Source organism: Semicossyphus pulcher, unplaced genomic scaffold, assembly GCF_022749685.1.
Source record: "Semicossyphus pulcher isolate SPU_LCO1_2020_fin unplaced genomic scaffold, fSemPul1.0.p SCAF_8, whole genome shotgun sequence".
Classification (NCBI taxonomy): domain Eukaryota; kingdom Metazoa; phylum Chordata; class Actinopteri; order Labriformes; family Labridae; genus Semicossyphus; species Semicossyphus pulcher.
The window spans coordinates 5,374,082-5,400,231 of NW_027211759.1; the positions used below are offsets into that span (position 1 = coordinate 5,374,082).

General features: G+C 41.6%; 1 protein-coding gene across 6 annotated transcripts in view; it reads right to left on the minus strand.

Annotated features, from left to right (window-relative positions):
• Positions 1–26,150, minus strand: part of kif21a (kinesin family member 21A) — a 70,257-nt gene that overhangs the window by 3,162 nt on the left and 40,945 nt on the right. Inside the window, exons 11-35 of one of the 6 annotated variants that reach the window (XM_069685652.1) lie at positions 25,008–25,211; positions 24,386–24,457; positions 21,891–21,978; positions 21,695–21,806; positions 20,411–20,599; positions 19,611–19,810; positions 18,572–18,679; positions 18,269–18,337; positions 17,984–18,129; positions 16,778–16,922; positions 15,840–16,034; positions 15,612–15,713; positions 13,121–13,286; positions 12,507–12,527; positions 11,744–11,801; positions 10,472–10,526; positions 10,185–10,387; positions 9,440–9,565; positions 5,686–5,760; positions 4,577–4,713; positions 3,719–3,893; positions 3,038–3,202; positions 1,472–1,589; positions 431–601; positions 119–318 (exon numbers count right to left, since the gene is read on the minus strand). In XM_069685652.1, the coding sequence (XP_069541753.1) occupies positions 119–318; positions 431–601; positions 1,472–1,589; positions 3,038–3,202; positions 3,719–3,893; positions 4,577–4,713; positions 5,686–5,760; positions 9,440–9,565; positions 10,185–10,387; positions 10,472–10,526; positions 11,744–11,801; positions 12,507–12,527; positions 13,121–13,286; positions 15,612–15,713; positions 15,840–16,034; positions 16,778–16,922; positions 17,984–18,129; positions 18,269–18,337; positions 18,572–18,679; positions 19,611–19,810; positions 20,411–20,599; positions 21,695–21,806; positions 21,891–21,978; positions 24,386–24,457; positions 25,008–25,211 (3,300 nt within the window). The remainder of the gene's footprint in view (positions 1–118; positions 319–430; positions 602–1,471; positions 1,590–3,037; positions 3,203–3,718; positions 3,894–4,576; positions 4,714–5,685; positions 5,761–9,439; positions 9,566–10,184; positions 10,388–10,471; positions 10,527–11,743; positions 11,802–12,506; positions 12,528–13,120; positions 13,287–15,611; positions 15,714–15,839; positions 16,035–16,777; positions 16,923–17,983; positions 18,130–18,268; positions 18,338–18,571; positions 18,680–19,610; positions 19,811–20,410; positions 20,600–21,694; positions 21,807–21,890; positions 21,979–24,385; positions 24,458–25,007; positions 25,212–26,150) is intronic. The other 5 variants (XM_069685648.1, XM_069685647.1, XM_069685650.1 and 2 more) reach the window with 5 other exon arrangements.

The following is a 26,150-nucleotide window of genomic DNA, read 5'->3' on the forward strand; positions in this document are numbered from 1 at the left end:
AGAAAGAAAAGGACAAAATGTTTGTAAAATCCAGATGTAAACAAAAAGTTAGCCACTTAGCAGGGACACTGTAACATAAAAACATGGAGTGTGTGTGTTTGGTTGGTGTATGACTCACTCGGAGGCAGTGAACAGGTGGCTGCTGTTGGTAGAGATGCTATTGATTGGACTCTCGTGACCCTTCAGCTCCCCCAGAGTCCCCAGTGTATCTGTGTGCCACAGCTTGAGCACCCCGCCTCTGCAGCCGCTCAGCAGGGCAGGGGACCCGGGGACGACACCCAGCGCACAAACCCAGTCACGATGAGCGTTCGGGACTTGCTGTTGGAGAGAGGCATTGACGGTTTAATTATACTGTAATCAGTAAATTGAAAGTAGGTGAGATGCAAGCTTGTAATGCATCTTTTTATCTGCTTTCTCATTGATCCAGTACCTGCAGCAGGTCTTTGCGGTCCAAGTCCCACTTCTTGATGCCGTTGTCTCGAGAGCCGCTGAAGAAAATGTCCCCCTGGACTACCAGCGACTCGATACCGTCGTAATGGGGAGGCTCAAAGTTGTGTGTGGGGCTGATGCTGCCCATAGAGCCTTCAGTCACATCAAACAGCTGCAACAGCCAAAACGCTGCATGTTAAAGGTGCTACTTTTCAGGACTTTTATTGTGAAATGCTAAATATAAATGTAATGATGTTAGGTTGATCCTGCAACATGGAGAGTGTTGAGATGATGCTCCCGAGAGAGACAACAGTCACATCAAACAGCTGCAACAGCCAAAACACTGCATGGTAAAGTTGTGTTACATTAACACTGCTTTGTCAGGACTTTTATTGTGAAATGTAACATATAAACTCAAAATAATATTATTAGCTTAATCCGGAATAATGGATTGTTTGGCTGATCCTCCCAAGGAAGCATTCAATCACTTTAAACAGCTACAACAATGACAACACTGAAAGTTACAGTTACAGTACTTTGTTGGGGCTTTTATTGTGAAATGTTACTGGTAATGATGTTCAGTTGATCTAGCATTATGGATTGTGTTGGGTTGTTGCTCCCCAGAGATCCTTCAGTCACAATCAACAGCCACATCACTGCATGTTTTTGGTGAATTATCTTTACAGTGATTTGTTGTGACTTTTATTCTGAAATAAAACAGACACTCAAGGTAATGATGTTAGGTTAGTCTGGCATACTGGAGTGTGTTGTGGGTTGATGATCCCAAGAAAGCCTTAAGTCACATCAAGCAGCTGCCACAGCCACAATATTGTACGTTAAAGATTACCATTACAATGCTTGATCGGGACTTTTATTGTGAAATGTTACATATAACCTCAGGGTGACGATGTTGTAATAATAACATCTGGAATAATGGAGTAACTTTCACAGTCCTAACTTTACTTCTAAATCTAATCATTGGCTTACTTAGACATCATGGTGTGTTGGGGTAAATACAGCACATAGAGAGGTGCACACACACCTTGATGTAGTGGTCCTTGGACCCGGTGATCACCATGTCTTGGTTGTTTCCAGACTGATCCACAGTCAGACACATAACGGGGCCGAGGTGACCAGTTAGTTTCCCTGTGGATGCAAATCTGACAAAGAGACAGAATAGAAATAAACGCACAAGAGAGTAAATTATTTTAATGAACTCAAACAACAGTTTTTATCTTTAAAGGAGAGTGGATAATGTGCCAGGACATAAGTCAAAAAGTGATGCGTGTAAACAAGTTTGCGCATCGAGTTCGGAGAATTTAATCTCGGTGCGTATTGATTTAATGTTATTTAAATTATCCAGACGGCCAGTTACAAACTGTCTTTACTTTTAAATAAGAACAAAGAAGCGATTCATCAAAACTTCGACCGGCTGGGTGACAGTGATGGCTGACAGCTTTGGATTGGATACCTGACAGGTTTTTTAATGAATCAGATCCTCCAAGTGTGCAGGGAAAGAAATGGGGCTTTGATTGAGCATACGGTGTGTGTGTGTGTGTGTGTGAGCGTCTGAAAGTGGTGCAGCTGTATTAAAATGAGCAAAGAAAATATGCAGAGAATGATGAACAGATTCTCAGCATTATCTCATGTAAGACTGGATTTTATTACTCAAAACTTCAGGTCTATAGAACATGTTTTCTTCTGGTAAAATAATTTAAAAACCATGAGGATTTAGTCGACTCTTTGACTGCCAAACAAAAAAACAATCTTTTAGAAGATTACAATGAGTAATCCTCAAATGACCTGTATTCTTATATACTATTACCCTTATACAACTGGTCAAAGTAAGAACATGTGAATGATTATGGATTTTCTCAAAGTTGTCCTATTCTCCCTTCACATTTAACATCTACCATTAATCTCAAAGAAGGCTAGTAACGGGCAGACCTTCGTTCTGTTTTTCAGTAACACACGCTCCTGTCAGTCTCTTGGAAGCGGCCACTTTGAGGACCACGGTACGATTTTCTCTGTTAGCATCTGTTAGCTAAGCCTGTTAGCATTTGTAGACTATCTTTCGGGGCTTGCCATCTTTAGACATTACACTCTTTCTATTTCTTGGCTGCTTGACAGTTGTTTAATGACTCTGCTGCATTGATAACAATTATCTTAAAATTGGCATCCTTACTTCGCCTCAGTTGTTTGTTAACTTGGCTGACTTTTGAGCCTTTTTGTTCTGGACGATCCCCGTGTCTCTCCATCTTTCATCCCCCTGGCACTGTTGTCAGTGACAGCTGGCCTCAGTCATGAGGGGTACACTCACTTTACAGATAAGTGGCGCTGTCTACTGTTGAGAACGTTGTGGCCTTTAAAAGTCTAGACCTCGAATACAAGATGATCCCATTTTTTCAGATGTATTTCAAGGGAAAAAAAACCTGTCTTATATTTGGACCAATACGGTAGTTGTGCAACATGAAACCTCACAAGTTTGAAATTATTATCACATGTAAAACACATGACAAGTGACAGTGTGTGATTCATTGCATCCCTAAAACCACCGCTACAGTGGCTAAAAAACAGCACATTTAGGAAGCCAAAACTTAAGTTTTACCTTCTCAGATCCCAGACTCTGACGGAGTTCCCAGCAGCGGCGTACAGAACCGACCCGTTGGGGTTGAGAGCGATCTGGTTGATCAGATTCTCTCCTGCAGGGATGGTGACCGTCCGGCTGGTGTTAGCCGCACAGGCATCCCCAACATTAACCTGACCAGAGGACCTGCAGACACGTGGATGAGACATTTAGGCATCTGCATCCAGAAATGAACAGTCTGGAAAAACAGAGGCATTCACACACAGCATGAATGTAGGAATAACAGCCTTTAAGGTTTAAAACATGTATCGGTTAAGATGCGTCATTAGTAACAGTTTTTACTTGTGCTGTTTTGAAGAAAAACAGTTGTTCTGAAAAATCTTACAACAGATTGGAGGTGTAATTTCTTTGACAGATGGACCTGCAGCAAACATATGGTGCTATATTTAAATCAATATTTCGGAAGCATTAGGTACTCATGAGATCACTCAAGGCCAATATCTAAATCTATTTGGAAAATATGGATGAACAACACAAGATGAAAGGACGGGAGTGCATAATCCATAATGTCAAACTGCACGTACATGTTCTATCTAACATATAAAGCTTGCTCTAGTTTCAATATGATTTTGTGCCACACCTCAGAAGTTCTGCTGAATATAAAAAGACTTCAGGATGCACCTTTGTATCCATAAAACTCACGTTAGTGTTCGGATGCATTTTGCAGAGTCCCGGATGTCCCACACTTTGATGTAGGAGGTGGAGACGGTGAAGACCAAGCTGGAGCTGTAGCGCACAGACACCACATTGTTTGGGTGGCCGGCCAGGGACATTATCTCCTGACCCGTCACCAGGTTCCACACCTTACAGGTCCGGTCTGCAGGAGGAAACACATTCCGTCATCCCCACTGACAATTTAATTTATGCACTGAGAAAGGCAGGAAGCATGCTGATGTTGTTTTGCTGTAGGTGTATTTGAAAGTTGTAGCCATGGAAGTAGACAATGCTTCATATATGGATGCTGCAGCGAAGAAGTTCCAGTTACTATGTATGTACTTGTATGAATAGATTTTCTCCCATTGGTCTCCCATCTGCTAGGATGCTTGATTACAGACACCCATGAGCAACATCTGTATGCATGCTGTTATTGTGTAACTTATGGATGGAATTAGTGTTAAAATAGGCTCCTGGGAACCCCTGCACTCGCCTCTGTGCTGGAGAGTGAGGCCTCTCCAGTGGTATAAATGAGCTCTTCGCTCTCGCTGATTACCCATCAATCATCCACCTCCATTTATTACAATAGAAAGCTCCTTCACTATAAGAGTTTTACTGTATGTGCAATGCTGCTTTATTCACTCCTCGTTTACCCACACAGTGCACATGCCAATCTTAATTAATCCCTGTCAGGTTTTATTTGCCATTAACGGCATAACAGCATGTCAAAGTGGAATAAATTAGCATTGCCAGTGTAAGAAGCCGACACGTGAGGAATACTGATGAGCGAGAGAGGCAAAGGGTGAAGGAAGGAAGGATGGCGGGATGATTGTGGGTGTTATTAACCTTTGGATCCGGTGAAGAGGAGGTCATCAGTACAGTCGACACACAGAACAGCTTTACTGTGTCCCTCTGCCACATGGACGCACTGCAGCGTCGCTGAACGGCTGCTCTTAGTGGGTGGCACCGGGTTAATGACGCCCCTGGAAACACACACACACACACACACACACATCACTATGAATAGATGCAGAAAAGACATAACACTGTCTAATAATCAGAGTGTAGCACAGATATAAATCACACCCACGCAACCAGAATCATGCACAGCATGCAGCTCTCGTGGCTGATTAGCACGACGCTGCAAACCAGGAATAGAAACAGATGACAGAAACAGTCCAAAGAAAAAATGAGGAGACAGCCGTTTTAAGAGTCACCGTTATTGTGCTGAAAAGAAGAAAAGCAGAGTCCGAAAATACCTCTGCTAACTCTTCAAAGCTTCTCTCTTCCAGCCCGTAATAGATTAAAAACACCCAAGGAGACGAAGACAGATGATCGTTGGAAACCAGAGGAGTCGGATCATTAGGCACCTACAGTCCGATAAGCATCACAGAAACCAGGATCGATCACTAATAGGCTGGCCGTGTTGACAAACTGGCATCTGATTGTGTAATTGTCCAATCACTATTTTGTACTGCAGTCGTAGCTATCAGTTTCAGTGGAGCAGCAGGATGGGCTGATGGTGTACCACAGATCCAGACGTCGATATTTAGGAATTGATGAGCTTTTGGAAAGGCCTGTTGTGTGCAGAATAAAAGGGTCGCTCAAATGAAAACAGGCGGATGAAAATGGAGGATTACTGCAGGTTCTGTTGCAGTAATAGGCTTAAAAAGGTGGCACTGTTTGGGTTGATTAGAATGTTCTATTGATCCCAGATAACAAAACCCATTCATTGCATAAATCTCGCTCATGTCTGGTTAATCCAGATTGTTTCCCCTGACATTTACCAGCCTTATCAAACGCCAGACAATCAAGCTTAAGTGTTGAAATCTGTCCATGATGTGGCCCAAAGCACGGAAGCCGCACCACGTGTGTCTGTGTGTCAGATTCACCTCAGCCCTGTGCACCAAATGTGACATTTCAGTGAACGGTAAGGTAATAAAAAACAGTTGTACTTGGGTGGATCGGAGAGAGGAGGGGAAACACTACAGAGGAGGTGATTGGAGTAAAGGTGGATGCATCCGTCTGTCCTGAAGAAGGGGAGAGTGTCAGAAATTCTTAACAGCTTAAAGGTTTCTGAATTAAACTCTAATTACCTCCTTTTCTTAATAATTCCCCTACTTACTTATTTCACAATGATTAATTTACTACAACCGTACTCCAAGAGGAGAAGATTCTAGAGTAAGCCTATGCACTCAGAATTGGGAGAGTATTTTATAAACACAATAATAATGCAACTTCAGTCTGACTAAATGCTTCTCCTTGTTTATAATAAGAACAGAGGACCATGGCAGAGGTTAAGTGTGCCTTCTCTGCCTTCCATGCAGCCATTATTTCCAGTGTATTTCATAACAGTTTGACTCAACTATGTTCCATCCCTGTGAACATTTAGTTTTAATTGTATTATTTTGTTTTTTTGTCAAATGCTGCAGTGTAGCGTACTATATTTACCCTCTGCTATTCCATTCGGTTTCTGAATATATTTTGAAGGACCAGTTTGTAGGAATATCATTCTGATATCATGTGCAAAAACACTTTTTAATATCAGGCTATATTATGTTCATTAGCATTTGCAATATCTCCCTCAGTATCAGGGGCTTTATTTCTGTGGATAAAATGCAATGTGCAATTCCGCCGTTTATTTATTAGCACCATGGGAAATTACTTTAACTTTTACTATCTTGTTCAATATCACTTTTCAATTCATTTTTTTGTATTACTCGGTTTTTTTTGGTTTTTTTATTTACTCTTACTTTGGAGCAATCTAGCACTAGAATTTCTTTCGGATTAATAAAGTTATATCACATCGTATCATATCTTAAAAAGGGGGCTGTTTCACATCTTATGACACATATATCATTTTACAATGATGGATGTCCAAACTAAACGTGGGAGAAGTTTCAAACCTGTAGGTAAAAGTATGTTGGAGTAATCACCCCCGGGGTTCTTAGCTCAGTCTGCTGCGAACGCCAGGTTTCACACTGTTTTAGCAGGGTTCAGAGAGCTGGCCAATCAGAAGACAGCAGGCGTGTAGGGGCGTGGTTTCTTAAAGGGATAGAGCTGACTGAGTCGTTTCAGGCAGAGGCTGTATGAGGGCCTGCACAGAGTTTTTATTTAACTGTAAATTGTGCTAAGCTACTCACACAGTTACCACAGAGTGAAATACGAAGCTTGAAATGACCACAATACCCCACCAAATGTCAGCCTGGAAGCACCAACAAGCCTAGGTATGTTTAAAAGGATTTTCTATTGTAATCAATGCAACTGAAATTAAAGGATTATAATGGCTACATGGAAGGCAACAAATCAGCCATTCAGCTTGCTTACAATTCAATCAGTAATAATGTGTTTCAACTGGTTAAAGGACACATTTAAGGTCCACTCTGTAAAGCCACAAAGTTTACTTACTTGTTATTTTATTACAGCACTATTACACTCTAAAATCAAAATGTGTACCTCATTCTGCAGCTCTACATGTATGCTTTAACGGTCTAAATGAACAGGAGATAACTACTGTAACTCAGCTCTTTCTCATCCTTACCATCTCTCCCTGACTCTGATCTGACTCTCTGTCAGCCTTGTGTCAATTTTACTTATCTCTGGTTCTTACTTATCCTGCAGGACGTTTGCAGCACGTCCCAGATACCCTGTCATACGGCTAAAAGCGGCGGTGCGGTTACTGGGACGAGCGGTAGGGGAGAGAGGAAGTGGTGGGCTGCTTCTCAGGCTCCTGATGACTGTGCTGTGAAGGAAGACAGTAGGGCTGCCAATTAAGCAGCAGCATAATTAAAGTGTGTGCTGAGCTGTTTACACACTAGTGGCAGGAGTGTGGGAGGACTGCATGAGGACAGAAGGGAGACACATATGCTGCATTCACGTCGTATGGGGGCAACTGTCAGCACAGCTTGATGGGAGAATCTACACGTGTTTAGGTTCACGTGAAGCCGTAAAGGAGACATTAAAGAGGTTTCCTGATACATGGCTTTGACAAGATTATTCGTTTCTTCTAAAATATATATATTATTTTAAAGCACTGAATAAATGTATTTCACTTTATTAATATGGCCACTTTACAATCTATTTAATGTACAACATCCTCTAATCTAAGATCCCCAACCTTTGCTGTTGTCAAGTTTGTGTTTGAAGCTTTTAACTTTATTAAGAGCCAAAAATCTTGAGCAAAAACTAGCAAGAATATATAAGATATGGGATTTTTGAGACCAATACCGATGTGGATGTTATACCCCGTATTGACGCAGGTTTTTCAGACCTGGGAAGACCCACTTATAAATGCCGATTTTCTTTGTTCCCATTGCCAGTGAAGTATACTCCTGTCAGTCTCTTTTCTGCGGCGTCACCGTCTGACGTCACAAACGCGCCAAAGACAGGGTTAGTAAACAGTGAAGATGTTACGGTGGTTAGGTCTTTATTGTATCTATTACTCATTCAGTCTGTTTATCAAACTCGGCGCCAACAAATTTGGAACGATGTTTGAGCGCTGCTCGGACGGCGGAATTTGTAGCTGAGATGACAAAGAGTCGCAGAAGTTACCGATGGAGCATAGCATCGCGCCGGAAAAGGGGACGGAGATTAATGGGTCGACACGGGTTTTGTGTTCCCATCAATGCCGATCGGAGACGAGGCGATAATTACCCGGGTCTATTGCAGAGTCATTTGACCCGGTTCTAAACGCCGATTGTAGCCTTTCCCTTTAAACATTAAAGCCGGGTGTCAGCGGGTGTTTCCCGCTGGGAAATCGGCTTTAGAGGGGAAAGGTTCACGGATTTCCAATATGGCGGCCAATATAGTGATTTTGGACTGGAATTACAATTTCTTGACTTTTTCTACGATTATTATTTTGAAATTTGGATAAATGTTGTTTACAATAAAACAAAAGTGAATTGTACACAATTACAAATCTTTAAATAGTAGAACCAGAGAACCCAGAGCTGCATAAATGCCCACATCAGGTCCATGTCAGCCTCGAAGCCTTCGGGTCATAACACACATCACTGATTGCAGCACCCCTCTTTCTGTCAGGGACTCTGGTTGCAGTTTATTTCCTTCGCGTTCCTAGTTTTTCTAGTCTGTCTTTACTATATTCAGTCAATAAAAGCTAAAATTACAGACCGAAAAAAGTCTGAATCTATGCAATTACAAAATGTATTCTAACAAAAATGACCGTACACCGTGTAGAGTCACCTGAGCAGCTTTGAAACTGGCATCTACTGCCTTTGCCATCTGACGTGAATGCAGAAATATTCAGTACTCATGCAGTCACACACTGGGTGAAGAGTAAATGCAAAGTTATTTTTTTTCCATTTCAATCCTCTTACAAGAATTTACTGATAAAGACAAAGAAAGGGAAAGAACAGGGATTTCAATCAGTAAAATGCTGAGTAGATCATCAGCAGAGGGACTGATTAGCAGGTTGGACACTGAATAAGAGTCAAAACTACTCACGTTAAAAAAAGAAGATGTCACCATTATGGCTCAAAAGAGAGACATCATTTTCAAGTTAGAATTATATGACTTCAAATTCAGTGTAGAACCTGTCAGGTCAAAGGTCATCACACCAGGCGCAGAGCATTTTTGATTCAGATCACATGCTTCTCCAAAGCAGGAAACCGACAGAAGGAGTATTAGTAAAGTTGAAGTTACTTTGTTTTTCTCGGCTTTGCAGCCACAATGTCGGCAGCAAGCTCTTACTGTTTAATCTCCTTGACCTTTGCCCTGTCGGACGCTGCTTGCGACTTGTCATAGGTCTTCCTGCGAGAGAGCGGGGAGGGCTCCGGAGCTCGTTTTTCCAGCCCTGGCGAAGTTCTGGAGCCAGAACTGATCGTTCAGTTTCATACATTTATACACAAACAACACAAAGAATAATAATGAAACAACAGAAGGGGGTGAAACCAACAGAAAATAATGACAGCAATGAGAAAATGAGCATGCAGTACAAACGGGAACACAGTTACCTGATATTTAAAGTCCCAAAACTGTGGTGGTTCTTCGCCAAGCTCATGTTTAAATACACTGTCTAGAGTTTATGCTATACTTAATTCTATTTCTTTATATGCTAATGGATAATTGTCAGGCAGGGCTATTTTTACAAACAAGTTGGAGCACGCTTCGGTTAGAAGTGTGGCCTGTCACACAGCAGTTAAAGCAGGTTAGTATTTTTGCTCTTAGTGTGTAACTAAGCTGTCTTAACGTATAGAATAGCAGATTTTGCAGCCGTACAAATGTTAATATTTGCCCCTCTCTATGTGCTGTCATCTTAAAAGTCTAATAAGTACAAAGAAGGCATGGTCATTTGATGCAAGGATGCTAATGAATAATGTGAAACCAAGTTAAATACAGCCGGGGATGTAGCAGCAACATCAAACATGCAGGAAGGAAGGAAGGAAACAAAGCTGTTATTATTGTGTTAGCAGAAAAGTGGCGGCCCTGGACTTACATGCTGCCCATTTTAGAGGAAAAGCCGGGGGAGAGAGCTGTGTAGTCCCTGACTGATGAGCCTGACGAGTCCACGTCCCCTCCCCCATCCGGTGTTTCAGCTAACGGCAGCATCGGACCGGAGAAGTCTGCGGTGGGTGCGTCAGGGGCGGAGTCACTGTTTGCGTAGAGCAACTCCATCTGAGTGGTGGTCCTTCTACGAGCCTGAACAGCACAGGGAAGGAGGTTATTAGGGAAATGAAAGTGTCCGCAGAGAGAGAGGCAGTAACAGAATGAAGACTGGCATACCTTATTTCTTGTTTTGGTCTCTCCGCAGAGTTTCATGAGATCTGATGCCAGGGTACTGAGGGGAATACATGAATTTTATATGTGAAGGCGTTGGTTAAAACATATTTACGTCACATAAAAGCTAATAAAACAGCATGTAACAAACGTGTAAACACAAAGCTTTAAAATACAGACGTAAAAACATGAACATATAGGAAAAATAAACCACAACAACAAACAAAATAATGAAACATACAGATATCTATCCATCCATTATCTCTACCGCTTATCCTAGTCAGGCTCGCAGGGGGCTGGAGCCTACCCCAGCTGTCACAGGGCAAAAGGTAGGGGTTACACCCTAAACTGATTTACAGTCACACCTAAGGGCAATTAAGAGTTACCAATGAACCTAACGAGCATGTCTTTGGGCTGTGGGAGGAAGCTGGAGTACCTGGATGGAACCCACGCACGCACGGGGACAACATGCAAACTCCACACAGAAAGGCCCCCCATGTCTGAATCAGGATCTGAACCAGGAACCTTCTAGCAGTAAGGCGACAGCGCTAACCACTGCACCACCGTCAGCCCAACATATATATAAGCAATAAAAAACAAGATGACATACAGCTATGATAAATTATTGTGAGTTATCAAACATAACTAACATAGCAACGCACATGACAAGTAAAAATAACATTAGCATAACATGACACAACACAACTTGGTAGAACATTTCAGCAATATCACACAAGAGGTCGTGATGTACTGAACATCATCACGGCCCGAGTGCCGCAGATAATCACAACATGTGATATTGCTTTTATATAACAGTAATACAACAGCAGTAAACAGTAATAATCAACAACAAATTATTTTTGCTCCACCAACTCAACTACTTCAACAAGTTAACTGAAACTGGACTTTTGTTGCCAAGCAACCCAAACATTCTCCTGCTCTCTGTGTCTACAGGTCGCCACAGATCAGGTGTTTTTTTGTTTTAATTTAACATCAGCCAGTGAAATAAGAGTCTGCTGTGTGATTCAAAGGTACCAGCTTGATCAATGTAGACGTACACGGTCTGCTGTAATGTTATAATGTAACCTGGCTGAGGCGGAGTGATACGCAGAGTGAAAAGTCCCACTGATGTTATTCTCTATATAAGTACTCATGGAATGCCTCTTGTCCAATCAGATTACTTCGCTGAAACTAACAAAAATATAAAATATAAAAAATATAAAACACAATATGACATCACGGACTAAGACTACACAACATATCAGAACATAAACTTACTTTCCCTCTGCAGACGGGCTCTGGGCCGACTCATCGCTGCTGCTGTCATCACCGTTCTCTGTCAAATGAGATCATTGAAAATTATTAGCGTTCAGAGAAAACCCTCACAGATGATACGTATGACTGTTCAGCAAATACACCTGAACTCAGACGATACAATTATTTATCGTTGTGATAAATTTCACTGACAGGTGAAGCAGTTTTCTTGACTACATTTTTAACTAGCTGTGCAGAATGGATGTGGAAAAGATGAACAACTGAAGCAGACGAGGGCGATGTCAGCGCAGCGCCATGCTTGGTCCTCACGGAGCTCAATGGGATCAGATGGAGAAAGGTCAGAGGTCAGACAGCGGCCAGGTGGGAAGGGTTATAAAGAGATGTGTGGGTGATTCGGGGCAGGTAAAAGAGTCAGATATAAGACAACAAGGTGGGAAAGTGTAGAGAATCATTAGTCCGTTGCTCCAGTTGGGGTCAGCTGACCTACAGGGTCCGACAGAGCTAAAATATCCATGTTCCTGTGGAGGGGTAAGGGGTTAGCATGGTGCTAAAGCATGGAGGCTGTAGCACATGGTGAGCTAGTAGGAGGAGGAGCTAAAGTGTATCCAGATGAGGGGAAGGGAAGGAGGAGGTCAGCAGACAGATGGAGGGAAGCCTGGTTGCATTGCACCTCATGCACCTGTTCATGTTACGTTCAGTTAGTTTGTGCAAAGGGAAGGAACCATGCATTCATACACAGATAGGAGTCTAATGTGGTTTCACTTACCGGCCGGGATGTTACCTAGCTCTGCAAAAACATGAAACAAAAAAAAGAAAACGTGGGGGAACAGAAAAGAGGCAATGCACAAATCAAAAACACAGTCCCCCAAAATTCTAAAAACAAACAAACAAACAAAAGAAAATAAGTGAAGCTACTGTAAACAGAGCATCCTACTGAGCAGAGGCCGGCAGAAACACAGGAAGTTACAGACGTTTTGTCGTAAAAAGGGGTCAAATTAACCCTGTAACTTAGTGATTTCTGTTCTGTTCAGTAAACTTTGTACTAGACTTTAACAACAGGATTATTTGTTATGCGTTCAATAATAAAGGCCAGCCTCTATTCAGCAGAAGGCAACAGGCAAGAGCATGTCAAAAGGCCCCGTCATGCACCCGACCAGTAGCCCAGTCCACTTCCTGAAAGACCAAATGCTTTGAAACAAAAGGAGCAAATTTACGTCTCTAAAGTGAATCGACTTGACTCATCATCACAAAATAAAATGATCCCACTCATACTACTATTGACACTTCCAGGAGGTGGTCTGGGTCACACCAGGGCTCTGGTCCGTGTTTTGGGCTCCTCATATCCCCGTGTATCTGAGCACAAACAGGCGCCGTCGTTACCTTGCAGTGCGTTCCCCAGCAGAGCGTCCAGCTCCGGGTTGAACTCGGCCTTCTCCTTCAGCATGTGGAAGAGCAGCTGGTTCTGTGTGGCGCTGGTGATCTCTGTCTGCTTCAGCCGGCCCTCCATCACCTTCACCTGAGACTCCCTCTGGGCCGCCTGGAGACCCTGAGGAGTTCAGACCGCAGACGTTACACACTATGACCTCCTCACAGCCCCCTGTATTCTGATGTCTCTACACTGGTTTCAGCTTATATTAAAAAGTCAATTCAAAATCTTCCTCTCCGTCTTAAATGATAAATCCTGCTCCGGAGTATGTTGGTGAGAAATTAATGCTGTAAAAAGTGTTTCTCAAATTGTGGTTGTGGTACCTGTAGGGGCACTAAGGAGACCTGAGGGGTACTTTAAATGTTAGTGTAATTATTTAGGAATTGTGCGTGACTAATATCAAACAGAGTGTAAATATAATGCAAGTCAAAAAACTGTATGTCTGCTAGGTACATTAGAGAGGGAGAAGAGTGTAACACTCGCTGATGGGACAGGTGTTCCATTGTTTATGTTTGTTTATCAGCTTGATGAAAGGTATTTGCATAAAATATGTAAGGCTTTAGTTAATGTTGGGATAGGACAAGATAAGCATCTGCTTCATCGTTTTCCTTTTCGGACAGAAATTGAGATAATTAGTATTGCTGTATTATTAATGTGCTCATATTGAGTCTTCATTTTCTATTATTATTGCTTTTTTTGATTTGTTCATTATTATATTATCTAAACTGAACTTTTTTTTGTTTTATAATGTTTTTATGTTATTTCTCAAATTGTTAGCAATAAAGGAGAAAAAACATATACGTATATTTTACCAAGCTAATTTTGGTTTTCAACTTTGCATATTTTTGTACAAAGCCAGTTTTCAAATTGAATGAAGTTGTTGTTGAAGCGAAGCTGCTAAAAACAGATGAAGTGAAAAACAGAGCAAACACAGATCCTACGAATGCAGTCAGTATCGTAAAATAAGTGTTAATGCTGGTTTTAAACCGTCCCGAGGCTTTATGTGTTTTTGCAGGGTGAAATTAGCAGTAACAGTTTCATAGCTCAGCGCACCTCATAAAGTGTTTTTAGGGATACGTTTTTTTATATGCTGATAGCACAGCACTGTGTTGTATCTCCTAATAATAATAATAATACATTTTATTTATACAGTGCTTTAAAAGGTACTCAAAGACACTTTACATGTTAAAACAAAATGTATAAGAAATAAAAAAGAGAACAGTTACAATAGTGAGACGATGATCGGTCACAGGTTAAGAGCAGATTTGAAAAAGTTGCTTTTGAGTCCAGTTTTGAAAGAGGGGAGTGAGGGAGAGTGTCTGAGGTGATGGGGGAGGGAGTTCCAGAGGGAGGGGGCAACAGTAGAGAAAGGCTCTGTCCCCCCAGGTCCGGTGCTTGGATCGGGTAAGAGGGGTTTGGAGGCTGCTGTTGGCGGATGTGAGGTTGCAGGTGGGAGTGTATTGGTGAAGGAGTGGGGGCGCTAGGTTGTAGAGGGCCTTGTAGGTGATGAGGAGGATTTTAAATTGGATTCTTTGTTGGATGGGGCGCCACTTATGATCTCTGGTGTGGGAGCAGAGTTTTGAATGTACTGTAGTTTGTTAATAGGTTTTTCTTCTACCAGTAATATATTGCACTAGTCAGGTTTACTTAAATAAAAATATTTCACCATCTTTTATATTCTATATGCCCGTTTGGTCCTCTAACAAGGCCTGCTAACTGTGTTTCATCGGCTGAGGACTTTTCCCCCCCCAAGAAATCACACGAAATGAACAGGCATATTACACTCTCACAACAACACCCTCACTACATCTTTATGCAGCAGTAAACAAACAGAACTGAACATAACTTCTTTGGACTGCAATTTATTGACTTCAGCAACTTATTTATATGTCAGCACTCTTTGTTATGTTCTGTGTTTAATACTTCAGTGTGTTTCTTTTATGGAGCATGCTTTGTATGTGTGCATGTTCTTTTGTTGTAATATTCTATGTAAGCGTGTCTTTTTAATCTAATGCACCAACCAGGAGTGGCTCTCTTAATCTCGTTGTATCCTGTCATACAAGGACAATAAGGGTTTTAGATTCAATTTCTCTCTTTTTTTTTTTCTTGTGTGTTTTTGTTTTCCTTGTGCTATTTGTCCGGTTGTTTTTTTGGAAAGCACTTTCACTTACTTGTGCATATGTGACTAAATATTAAACATATGAATATCTAAAGAATATTAGATAAATAATCAGAAAACATAAATATTATGACATAATTACGTTGCAGATTTAATAACACATTTTCATCTCTAGTTCCTGACCAGTTAACCCGTTTGTGAGAAATGTTTAGGTGATGCTAAGAATATTTAACTTCCTTATACATGTTTGTTGTGAGTCAGAGACAGTGGGAACATTTGTATATGCTTGTACTACTCCTGGTGAAGACTATCCCTAAGGCTGGTACCTTGTTGATAGCCATTGACATGAAGTGATCCAACAGAAAACGAGCTTCTGTCAGCGTACAGGAACTGACTACAGCAGAGACGTCCACTGTATCGCCTTCCTCCTGGAAAACAAACAGCATGAATACATGAAACTCAAAGTAATCAGTAATGTGATGAAGCCGTATCTATACATCTAAATATCTAACATGTCAGGCTGATAATTCCCAAAGAGCTCCTCCTGTTCTCACCTTGGTTTCCTCCATCTGCATGATGTTGGCCTGACAGTCTGCGATGCTGTCATTGATGTAGTCGATGTTGGCCGTCAATGCATCCACTTCCTCGTTAATGGGAAGCATGGCCTTCTCCACGTCTGGCCCCTCTTTGACCAGCCTCTCCCTCTTCCTGATGACCTTCTCTTTACGCTTGGTCAGCTCCTCTCGTTGCTGTAAACACACACACACACACACATTAGAGCCCACGTTATTTCTTAATGTTGGAAAAATACAAAGGAAAGGAAAAAGCCACGGTAGTGTTTTGGGTTTGTTTATTTAAAAACTAGGCAAACAGGAAGTAGCAGATTCCCTCATCACAAAGTCATGCTTTATTTTTGTGTTTGCTGCCCACTGATGATGATGATGATGACGCATCGTGCAACAGACGTGTGATGTAGCAGTGATTAAAACCTCCTCCAAGGTCAGAATTTAGCGCCACGTTCTGCAGAACAAACCTGAAAATAACCCCTCGGTTCTCACAGGCTGAAAATGTGACACATGTCACCAGCCTCCTCACGGACATCTGCCCAAACCCTCTCCAGCCTTTCTAAAGCCAGATCATTATGATTCAGCTGAGAATTCTGAGGGAAATTATGCATGTATAGTATGCATGTGTTTGCATCTATTTGGGCTGTTAACTGTGCAGGCTTAGCGGAGAAATAAACCACATGAAAGCAGCAGAATACTTAACAGAAATATGCAGATTTTGTCTGTTATACTGTTTTATTGTGGCTGTCTGCAGAATGCATGACCTTTTGGTAATTTAAGTTTCATATACTTATTCTCACATTTCACACTGACAAAGTTTTAGACAGTTTTCAACAACTAGAAGCTCCTCCAGAGCAGTTATTTTCTACTTTTGTTCTGTAATTGATTGATAAACACCCCTAATAGTTAAATCAATACGGCTTTACCTTGAGGAGGCGGTTCATGTCGGCCTCCATGTTGGAGATGGTCATCCGCTGCATGATGATGTCAGAGATCCGTCGCTCCAGAGACTGCCATTTATTACGAGCGATTCTGGTGGAGTAGATACCAACTGTACGCCTGTAAGAGTACCTGCACACACAGTGTCAGTCAGAATCTGTCAGAAACATGTTTCACACTTATAATTTAATTTCTGGATGATGTACACGAGGTCATAAAAATACTCAAGGAGTCTGTGTTGATTCTTGATGCAAAATTATATATATCACAGTCCAACATAGTAATGGTAAAATTGTTACATTCAGGGATTTACAGCAGATTCTTAGAGTGAGCTGCAGCCCCCTGGTGGGCTATGAAGGTACTGCAGGTGGGCCTTGAGCGGTCGTAACAGTAGGCTCACTTTTACATCGAATTTTTCTGTTTATGACACAAATATATTTTGCTACATACTTAATTTAAGTGTTGATAGAGCTGTGTGTGTAGAGGTTTGGTGGACCCCAGATATTTCCAAGGGGGGAACGGCCCTGTTAAGTTTGGAAATGGCTGATTTAGGTGTTGATTAGACAGCGCGTTTTGCAGGCTGTATAACGTGAGGCGCACCACACCGCCTTTTCTGTCGAAGTTATGGTTGTTAAGGCAACCACTGAATCATTAGCTGTCATTAACCTAACCGTTATATCGTCTACTGACAGATCTGTTCCCATTTATTTTGGCTAGCTAAAATATTTAACTTTGTGTTGAATAGATATAGGTTATATCTGCATTAAAAATTGGACAGGCGGAGGGCATTGCTCTGGCTTTGATGGAGGGTGAGAGTCTGTTCCCAAATACATTAAACACAGGGAAACAGAGATCCGTGTGGGGCCCACAAAGATGCCAATGACGTCGGGTGCTTTTCTGCTTTGAGTTGAAGTTTTTTCAACTCGAGGCGCTTCCCCAAAAACACGAGGTGCTCAGCACACAAAAAGCTTCCCTCTCATTGAAAACAGCGACAAAGAAAGCCGCTCCCAGCTGTTAAATCACGCTCTGTCTGATCGGGACCTTAGAGGATAACTTTTGATGCTGCAGTTGTCAAGTGTCGCAGTAAAAAACTGTAAGTCGTGAGGATAGAATCTCTCCTTTTTTTGGTTAAAGAAAGGCATTTATATTTAGCAGCCTTCCTTATTAGCAAATCTGCATACACACAGACTCACCTGGTGCCGTTGGGAGCGGCGTTGCCGGAGGAGTACATGCGTCCAGATGGAGGTCTGTGGGGGGAGTCCTGGATTGAATCTGCCAGATTAACCTTCCTGATGACTTTACCTGAGGTGGGCCTGACCTGCCTCCTCAGAGCTGTCACCTGGCACACATGGCAAACAGAAAAGTTAGAGTAGCTGAACACTGGATGAACACCACGAGTATTTCTGCATGCATAATGCATCACAAGTATTTCTGAATACATAATGCATGAATAAAATCCATATCCATCTGCTACACACCTCCTCAGTCTTCCTCCTCAGGATCAGCTCCTGCTGCCTCTTCTGAGCCTCCAGCAACTTCAGCTGGTGCTGTAACAGAAACAGTTTCAACAACAATTAAAGAATGAGTTTAAAAAGCTTCAAGAAATGATGAAAAGCCCGACACGGAGAGGAAATTGTGAGGAAATAAAAAATGTTAAAAAAAACATTCATATACATTTTTTTTTAACTATTAATTTACGAGTTTAAGAGAAGGATCTATAGATTGATATGTATAATTATCATGCATTATCTAGGTATGAACAGAGCATCCGTGTCACTCACCTCTTGCTTGCGCTGGTCCTTCTTTAAAGAAGCGATCTCTCTGTTTCTGCGAGACTCGTTCATCCTGTTCTTCTCCTGCTGCTCCTTCATCTGCTTCATGAGACGGACCTGAAACAATACCATCAGAAATATTCATGTTATAGACACAAACGCAGAGAAAGCAAGTCAATATTTGGTTGTAAAAGTTCTTATAAAGTTGTTAAAAAATGGAGCATTGCTTGAATCCTTCCGCTTTGCTTTTTACTGAACGATGTCATGATTTTTGAGTAATTTTCTGTTTTGAAAAAAAGTGCTATTGCAGCAGTTTTTGGTCGCATTTATATGAATTCATAAGGAAGTAAAACTTAAAAACAACACTGAACTTTAGAAAAAGAAAATGCACAATTGATTAAAGGTATAATCTCAAAGATTTTAATTTAAATAAATGTCTGTTAAGTCTCTATCTATCGCCGAATGGTGATTGAGCCTATGGTGCGACTTTTGCGGTAAAAATCACAAGCGGCGCCCAGTTAGTGACGCATTTTCCATCACTCAGCAGTGGTTGGTCTGCCAGAGAGGGTAGGCGGAGCTAAGCGGCTGCTTTTCCTGTCTCTGCAAGTGTTGTGAGTAAACAGTAATCTACTATGGCTGAACAAACAAAGAAAAGATGGATGACTACAGATACAACTTCAACAATAAGTGAAAATCCAAAGAAAAAGAAACAAATTCGACGCTCAGATGAAGGCAAGTGAGGAAAATCAAGAGTTACAAGCAGAGCCAACTGTAGACAATTGGTTAAATTGGGAAGTGTCCTCCATCAATTACTGTTTATCGCCATTAGAGGGCGCCCAAGAGACTGGAACTGAAATCTTCAAGATTGTCAGTTTAAAAAGTAAAAATGCTAACATGCTACGTTTATCATCTCCAGCTGGCAAAGGAGGCTCTCAGGAAGTTTACATGAAACCTTGGAGATATGACTTTTAAATGCCAGATAGAGACTTCACATTTCAAATAGAAGCATCACAGATCTCCATCGTCACGACTACATAAAGAGTCATACCTTTGTTTTCTTCATTTCCGCCACGTCCATCTGAAGCTTCTTCAGCTGTTTCTCGTATTGTGATTGGTTCTTCAGCAGGCGGGCGTGCTCCTTCTGAGCCGACTGGAGCTTCTGCAGCTCCTTGTTCATGACGCTCAGCTTCTTCTCATATTCAGCCTTGATTTTACGGGACTTGTCTTCTGTGCCGGTCTCGACTGACGCTGAAAGTATGCAAAACAGAAATCATGGAAAACTGATCTTATATAAAAAGCCGGACTGTAATAAAGCTGTAAACACGCCTACATGGTGCAGAACTCATTCACTTTTCTCTCTAAAGGTCTGTAGAGTCAGAAACCGTGATCCTCAGCTGTCAAAAAGTCTCTTTTATTCTTATTAGAGAAGCTGAAAACTCCTACATGCTTTTAATCGCTGCATCAGACATTGCTTTGATCCATTAGTGCTGATAAACATAAATGCAGCTTTCCTCGTTATCGTCTTTTAAAGCTGACTTTAAAGGGTTCTCTGAAGCATGCAATGTGTTCTGCAGGCTTTGTGTTGCTGCTAGAGAACACAAACTGTCATCAAACATGTGGGAAAAGATATAAATTCTTCAAAATACAAGAAGGAGAAGCAAAAACTTAAATATAAACCACCTTAAGACGGGAATAAACTTATCAGAAAGCACAGACATGAAAAGCAGAACCCGAATGTGCCTTTTGGTGGAAGTGCCTGAGCACGACCGGATAAATGTTCAAAGTATATAAACACTGCTCCTCCCTCTGAGTGATGCACGTCTCCCCCCGCTGGTGAACTTTTCTTACTCATGTTCTGGAGGACGCGGTCCCGCTCCAGCTGGGTGTCCCTGATCTTGCACTGCAGCATCATCAGCTTCTGTTCGTACTGCTGCTTGAGCGTGTGCAGACGCCGCTGGCTGTTCTCCAGCTCGTCGATCAGCTTCTGCTTGATGGCGATCTCGCAGGTGATGTTGGCCAGGTCGGCCTGGAAGTTCTCTGTTGGACAGACAATCAGATTAACTGACACAGCAATCTCAGAACCCATCGGCCTCTGAGAGCAACGGTGAACATGTCGGGCGTGTCTGGTTTATGACTTCCTGTGTGCTGCATTGTTTACAGTCCAGTTAGCAACTCCAGAAGCCCCTCCAGATAAAATAAACGCTCTCATTTCTTGGTTCATTACATCCTCCAGAGGAGCACCCGTTCATCTGTTTGTGCTGAGTCTCAGTTTCACTGTAAATATTAAGTTACTCAGAGGCTGCACTCTGGCTTACTAAAAAGAATCAGATTTTCTTGTGACTGACTTTAATTAACAGCTCTTCAGTTTGCTGAAATAACAACATCATGATGCAGATTAGGAACAACATGAAGCTTTGTCAGGTCTGTCCTCAAGAGGAGAAGAAAACTACTTTAAAATGACAAGTTTGTTGAACGGAGGGCGGAGCCATCATTTCTGATGCATTCGAGGAAGTCAGGAAATCTAAATGCTCATGACACAGCATCTATTGAATTTGTCTCGAGCTGAATTTTAGTTCTAGAACAGATTGTGAGCTGTTAGCATGCACATGTCTGTTATAGAGATGAATAAACCGTTGTCAAATGACAGCCTGCTGATACGTGATTGGTCAATATTACTCGGACTACAAGTGTACTACAAAGTGAAACCAGAACACTTCCTGTAATAAAATCCGGTCGCATGCCTTCTCCGCTTTATGTACAATCTGAAAATAGATATAACTTACACTGTGATATTACAGACACAAATCAGCAATAACCTTAAGACCCTTTGGAAACAATTTAACGAATTTTGATGAATACATTGTTCTTTTGCCTCGGCTATAACTTTGCTTAAAGAGGAGGGGTGCATTTTTCTAATTCTGTTGTTGTTTTGTACTTCTCAGAGAATTGTATACCCTGGTTTAAAAGCACCGAGAGGGAAACTATCACAAGGAGTCAGATCTAAATGTACACGGTGTTGACTGTCAGAGTCAAGGTTTGGTTCGTCTGTGATTGAACAGCTCCCCCTTGTGGACAATCAGCAGCCCCCTTTAGTTTAAAAAGTGATGGAGACCACACGCTGTCCCCACATACCTTTTTCATCCGACTCGGAGTCGGAATCATCCGAGCTCTCCTCCACGTCCATCTCCTCTTCATCCTCCTCCTCCTCCTCCTCCGCTTCCTCGTGGTCGCTGCCTTCCTGGACCTCCGAAAAGATGACACACTTAAACTTTAATTTCTGACGGTGCTTTTTAAAAGTGAGGATGAAACAGGAGGCGGTCGAGCGTACCATTTCTGCGTCCTCGTTCGCTCGCTCCGTCATCTCCTTCTCCGTGCCCTTCTCTTGCTCGTTGTCGGGAACGTCCTCCTTGCTGGCACTGAAACATCGAGACACGGCAAAGAATCAGTGACATGATTTAGCTCAACGTGTACTTTAACACACATGTAAACAAGAAGCATACTTCTGTGGAAATAAAGACTTTTCTTTTTAGTTTGCATAGCTTAAGTTCTGTGAATAACACAATGCATAGCACAGTTCTCATCAGGGAATTACACTGTCTCTCTGTCAAACAAGGGTTTGCATGGACTTGACTACCAACACTTGGGATTGTTCATGAGACAATGCATTGTGTACATGCATGCCAAACATATGCAGATAGCATTAATCATTCTCTTATGAAGTGGTGAAGTACACAGGTGAACAGAGACTTGGCTTTGATTTTCTTGTTTGTGGAAAAGACAGTGTATTTTCTAGGAAAGGGAGGGAGGCATCTCATCAGAGTCCGAACAAAACCAGCAAAAGAAACAAAGCGTGAGCGGGTTGTGCTAAACAAACAAAAACAAAACAAAATAACAGGAATTTGTTGGATACATATTTTATCCAAACACAGAGGGGTTAGCAATGTTGAGGTGGTTTTTAGCGCAAAATCATCTGGACAAACTGAAAGATGACAAAGAAACATTAAGACAGGAGAGGTGATCATTGGATCATCATCCAATGTTGCACTGACAGAAAATGCATATTTTGCATGTGCACTCAATGTTAAGGCACATTTCAAAACCTGTAACATCTACCTGCTTCCCGTCTCACTCTACATAACATTGTCACCACATGACTATAGCTCTTTAATGTACCAGAAGTTTGTTTTTGCCCCACAAAAGAACAATAAAAACTCAGTGATCCACAAATCTAGTTTGAGTCCTTATGGACTTTGACCTAAATCTTAACAACCATAAGAAGACAATTAAAAAAATCCTCCTACAATAACCTTTATCAACAGCAGGAATGAAAGGCTTTCTGTCTTAAACTCGATGTGGAAAAAGTTGTATATTTTAAGCAGGCTAGACTATTATAATCTAGTCTTCACATTTTGTAGAAACAAATCAATCACAGAGCTGCAGCTTTACCTGAATGCTGCTGCAGGAGTCCTCCCCAAAACAACAAGTGGAACAGATTACATAGCGAGTCAAAACTAAAGAGTTCAGCCCCATGACTGGCCTGTAAAGGCCTACATGTTTATGGGCCCCTCAGTTCATCTTGAACGTGTTTTTACCATTGACTGTATAAAAAGATGGACGACACGACAGCTCCCTAAAAGTGAAGCCAAACCCTCTCTATCGCCCCCTGCTGACTGGCTGCAGTATAGGTCATAAAGCCCGCCTCCTCCATGTTAACAGATGGGACATGAGTCAAACTGTAAAATCAAACTACACTCAAACACGGTTTCTGTCATTATAGTTCGTATCATGCTGATTTAGGTCCAAGTGTTCTGACAAGTTTAGTTTTAATTAGATATTTAATGCTATAAAAAGGATGATTGACAGCTCTGTTGACAAATCCGGCTCCTGCAGCCGATCTGTTCTGGATTAGCAGAGTGGAGGAGGTGAGAGGAGACCAACACAAAGAAGCTGCTCCGCTGTTAAACACGCAGACATGCAGGATCTTTGCTGGCTTTTTCCCCAGTAAGTTAAATGTGTGTTTTGGTTAGCGGAAGTGGTTACGGTGGCTCCACCCACCGATCTCTACTGCGCAGACTCTGGCTCCAAATGACGTCACCATCGCAAGATGGCAGCGCCATAATGAGTACATGGAGAAGCATTGTCCATCTTTCTATACGGTCATTGGTTTTTACTCAGCGTTCCCCGTGTTGAAACCGAGCAACATGAAGCAGTCTTTAAAGTAAATTTAATTGTTTTGTTTACTTCAGTTTTCTAATAAACAAGACAGATACCTTCTAATTATTCCAACTAGCTTTAACTTACTATTTGATTGTCTTTTAAATGTTATTTCCTTTTGTTGGTTTGTTTTTGTTGCCTTTTTAATGCAACTTTAATTTTTCATTCATGTCTTAATTTTTATGTCCTTCTCAGCCTCTGTAAAGCACTCTGAATTGCCTTTTGCCTGAGAGGTGCTGTATAAATAAATCTGCCTTGCCTTGAACATTAATGACATTTACTTTGTGTTAAAAATCTGTCAGACAGACATTTTCTACTTCCACGTTTCCTTTGAGAGCCATTACAAAAGCATAAAAAGATGCGATAGAAAGCAAGAATGTAGCGGCAAGGGTCAATCAATGAGCTAAAAGAAGATAAAAAGAGAGATCAGGGATTTCTTTACACGATAAAACAGTGTTTATGGAGGGGAAGTGCTTTAATGGTAGCATTTTTTACTCCAGGTGAGGGGAATACCTGCCAACATAATCCAAAAGTCAAATAAAAAGCTGAATTAAGGGAAGCAAAGGAACGGGGGGGATGGCCGACAGGAGGGTGGATGCTCTGACAAACCTGGCGTCCTCAACCTCTTCCACCACCTCCTCCCTTTCCTCCCTCTCTCTCTCCTCCAACAGCAGCTGGAGTCTTCAGGGAGGGGTGAAGGGTGGTCAAACGAGAGAAGGAAGCAAGAGATGAACAAAGGAGGGAAGGAAGGAAAGATGGAGGGGAGAATGGTCAGAGGAAGCTCTGCAGTGAAAACACCACGTTGTGTCCTCCCGTAAAGTGTCGGCACAGCACGGCTCAATGTGAAGCCTCTGATCAGACTCTTACGATGCTGCAGATTTCTCACCACGTTTATCAACCCTGGAATTACACCCTAATATTGATCGATATAACAAACATTTAACTCGTGTGATATTAATTGTTTCATGTCCGTAAATGAAGTCAATAAAATGGCGCATAAATTATTGATGCATCTCTTAGCTGCACAGTGCACAGGTCTTTAATTCTGCATCTTCAAGCTGACCATAGTTCTTATCTTAATGTATAAGAAGTCACACAGATTCTGTGCGAAGCATACTGTGATATGTCTTTGAATTCTTTTGAATGGTGCACGATAAAAGCACAAAGTAAGCCTTCTGCAGATGTTCTGTCTGTGAACAAAAAGCCAGCTTGTATAAAACAGCCTTACTACCTTTTCTTTTTCTTCTTCTCTCGTTTCTTCAGTTTCTCCAGGTCTTTCTTGGCGAGCTCGATGATGTCCGAGGTCTCCTTCTCGGGGGCCAGCATGGTGGAGGAGAAGGAGCCGGGTCCCCCGTAGAACGACTGACGATTGGAGGCCCGAGACAGATTCTTCCTCAGGTTCTCATTCACAGCCTCGCTCTCCAGGAGTTTGGCTCTGCAGGTGCAAAGGACACAAACAGGAGGAAGAAACATCTGAGGGTTAGAAAATATACCATACTTTGTAATGTTTAGTGTTACATTTTTACATTTCTTGCCTCCTTTCCATCTCCACCCTTCTACTGTAACGTTTAAGTAAATATTTCTGACCATCAAGTCAAATAGTACTCTAAACCAGAGGCTGGAGAATAAGCCCATATAATTAGTAATTAGTGAGGGTTAACTAAATATTTATAACTATTAACAATAAATCCTATCATTTATTTTGGCTTACAAGCCATCACACCAGGACAACTCAGCAAGAAATGGAGACTGTTAACTATAATAATTTGAGAGGTGAAGGCCTTAATCTTGACTGCGTTCTCGGGACTTCATCTTAGTCTCTGTCCCAAATGCCCGGACAGGAATTGGGAAAGGGGCTTTTGGATATTCTGCACCCTCAGCGTGGAATTTGTTGCAGAAAGACTTGAAACTGAAGGAACTTCTCTCGCTAAATGCTTTCAAATCTAAAATGAAAGACTTAGAGGCAGATTCCATAAGATGTCGATGTCTTTAAATTGCCTGCTTGTTCAACTTTTTCTTTTTTTAATTTGTCCCTGTTTCTGCGTCTGTCTGCAACTTTGTGTTTTTTTGCTGCTGTCTTGGCCAGGTCTCCCTTGAAAAGGAGATTCTTAATCTCAATGGGACTACTTGGTTAAATAAAGGTTAAATAAAAAATAAAAATAAAATAATCCACAAGGTGGTTGAGACACAACTGTGTATACAGCAAGAGGGCACTGACGCAAACAGGACAAACAAAAACCAGCAACTGTGTCAGTTACAAAGTAAAATCTTTGCTCCGTGTATGCAAATGTTTCAAACAGGAAAATAAATAAAAAGGTCCTTTTTGAGATTTTTTGACAAACATATTGTCCTAGAATGCATTCAAAACAGAAAT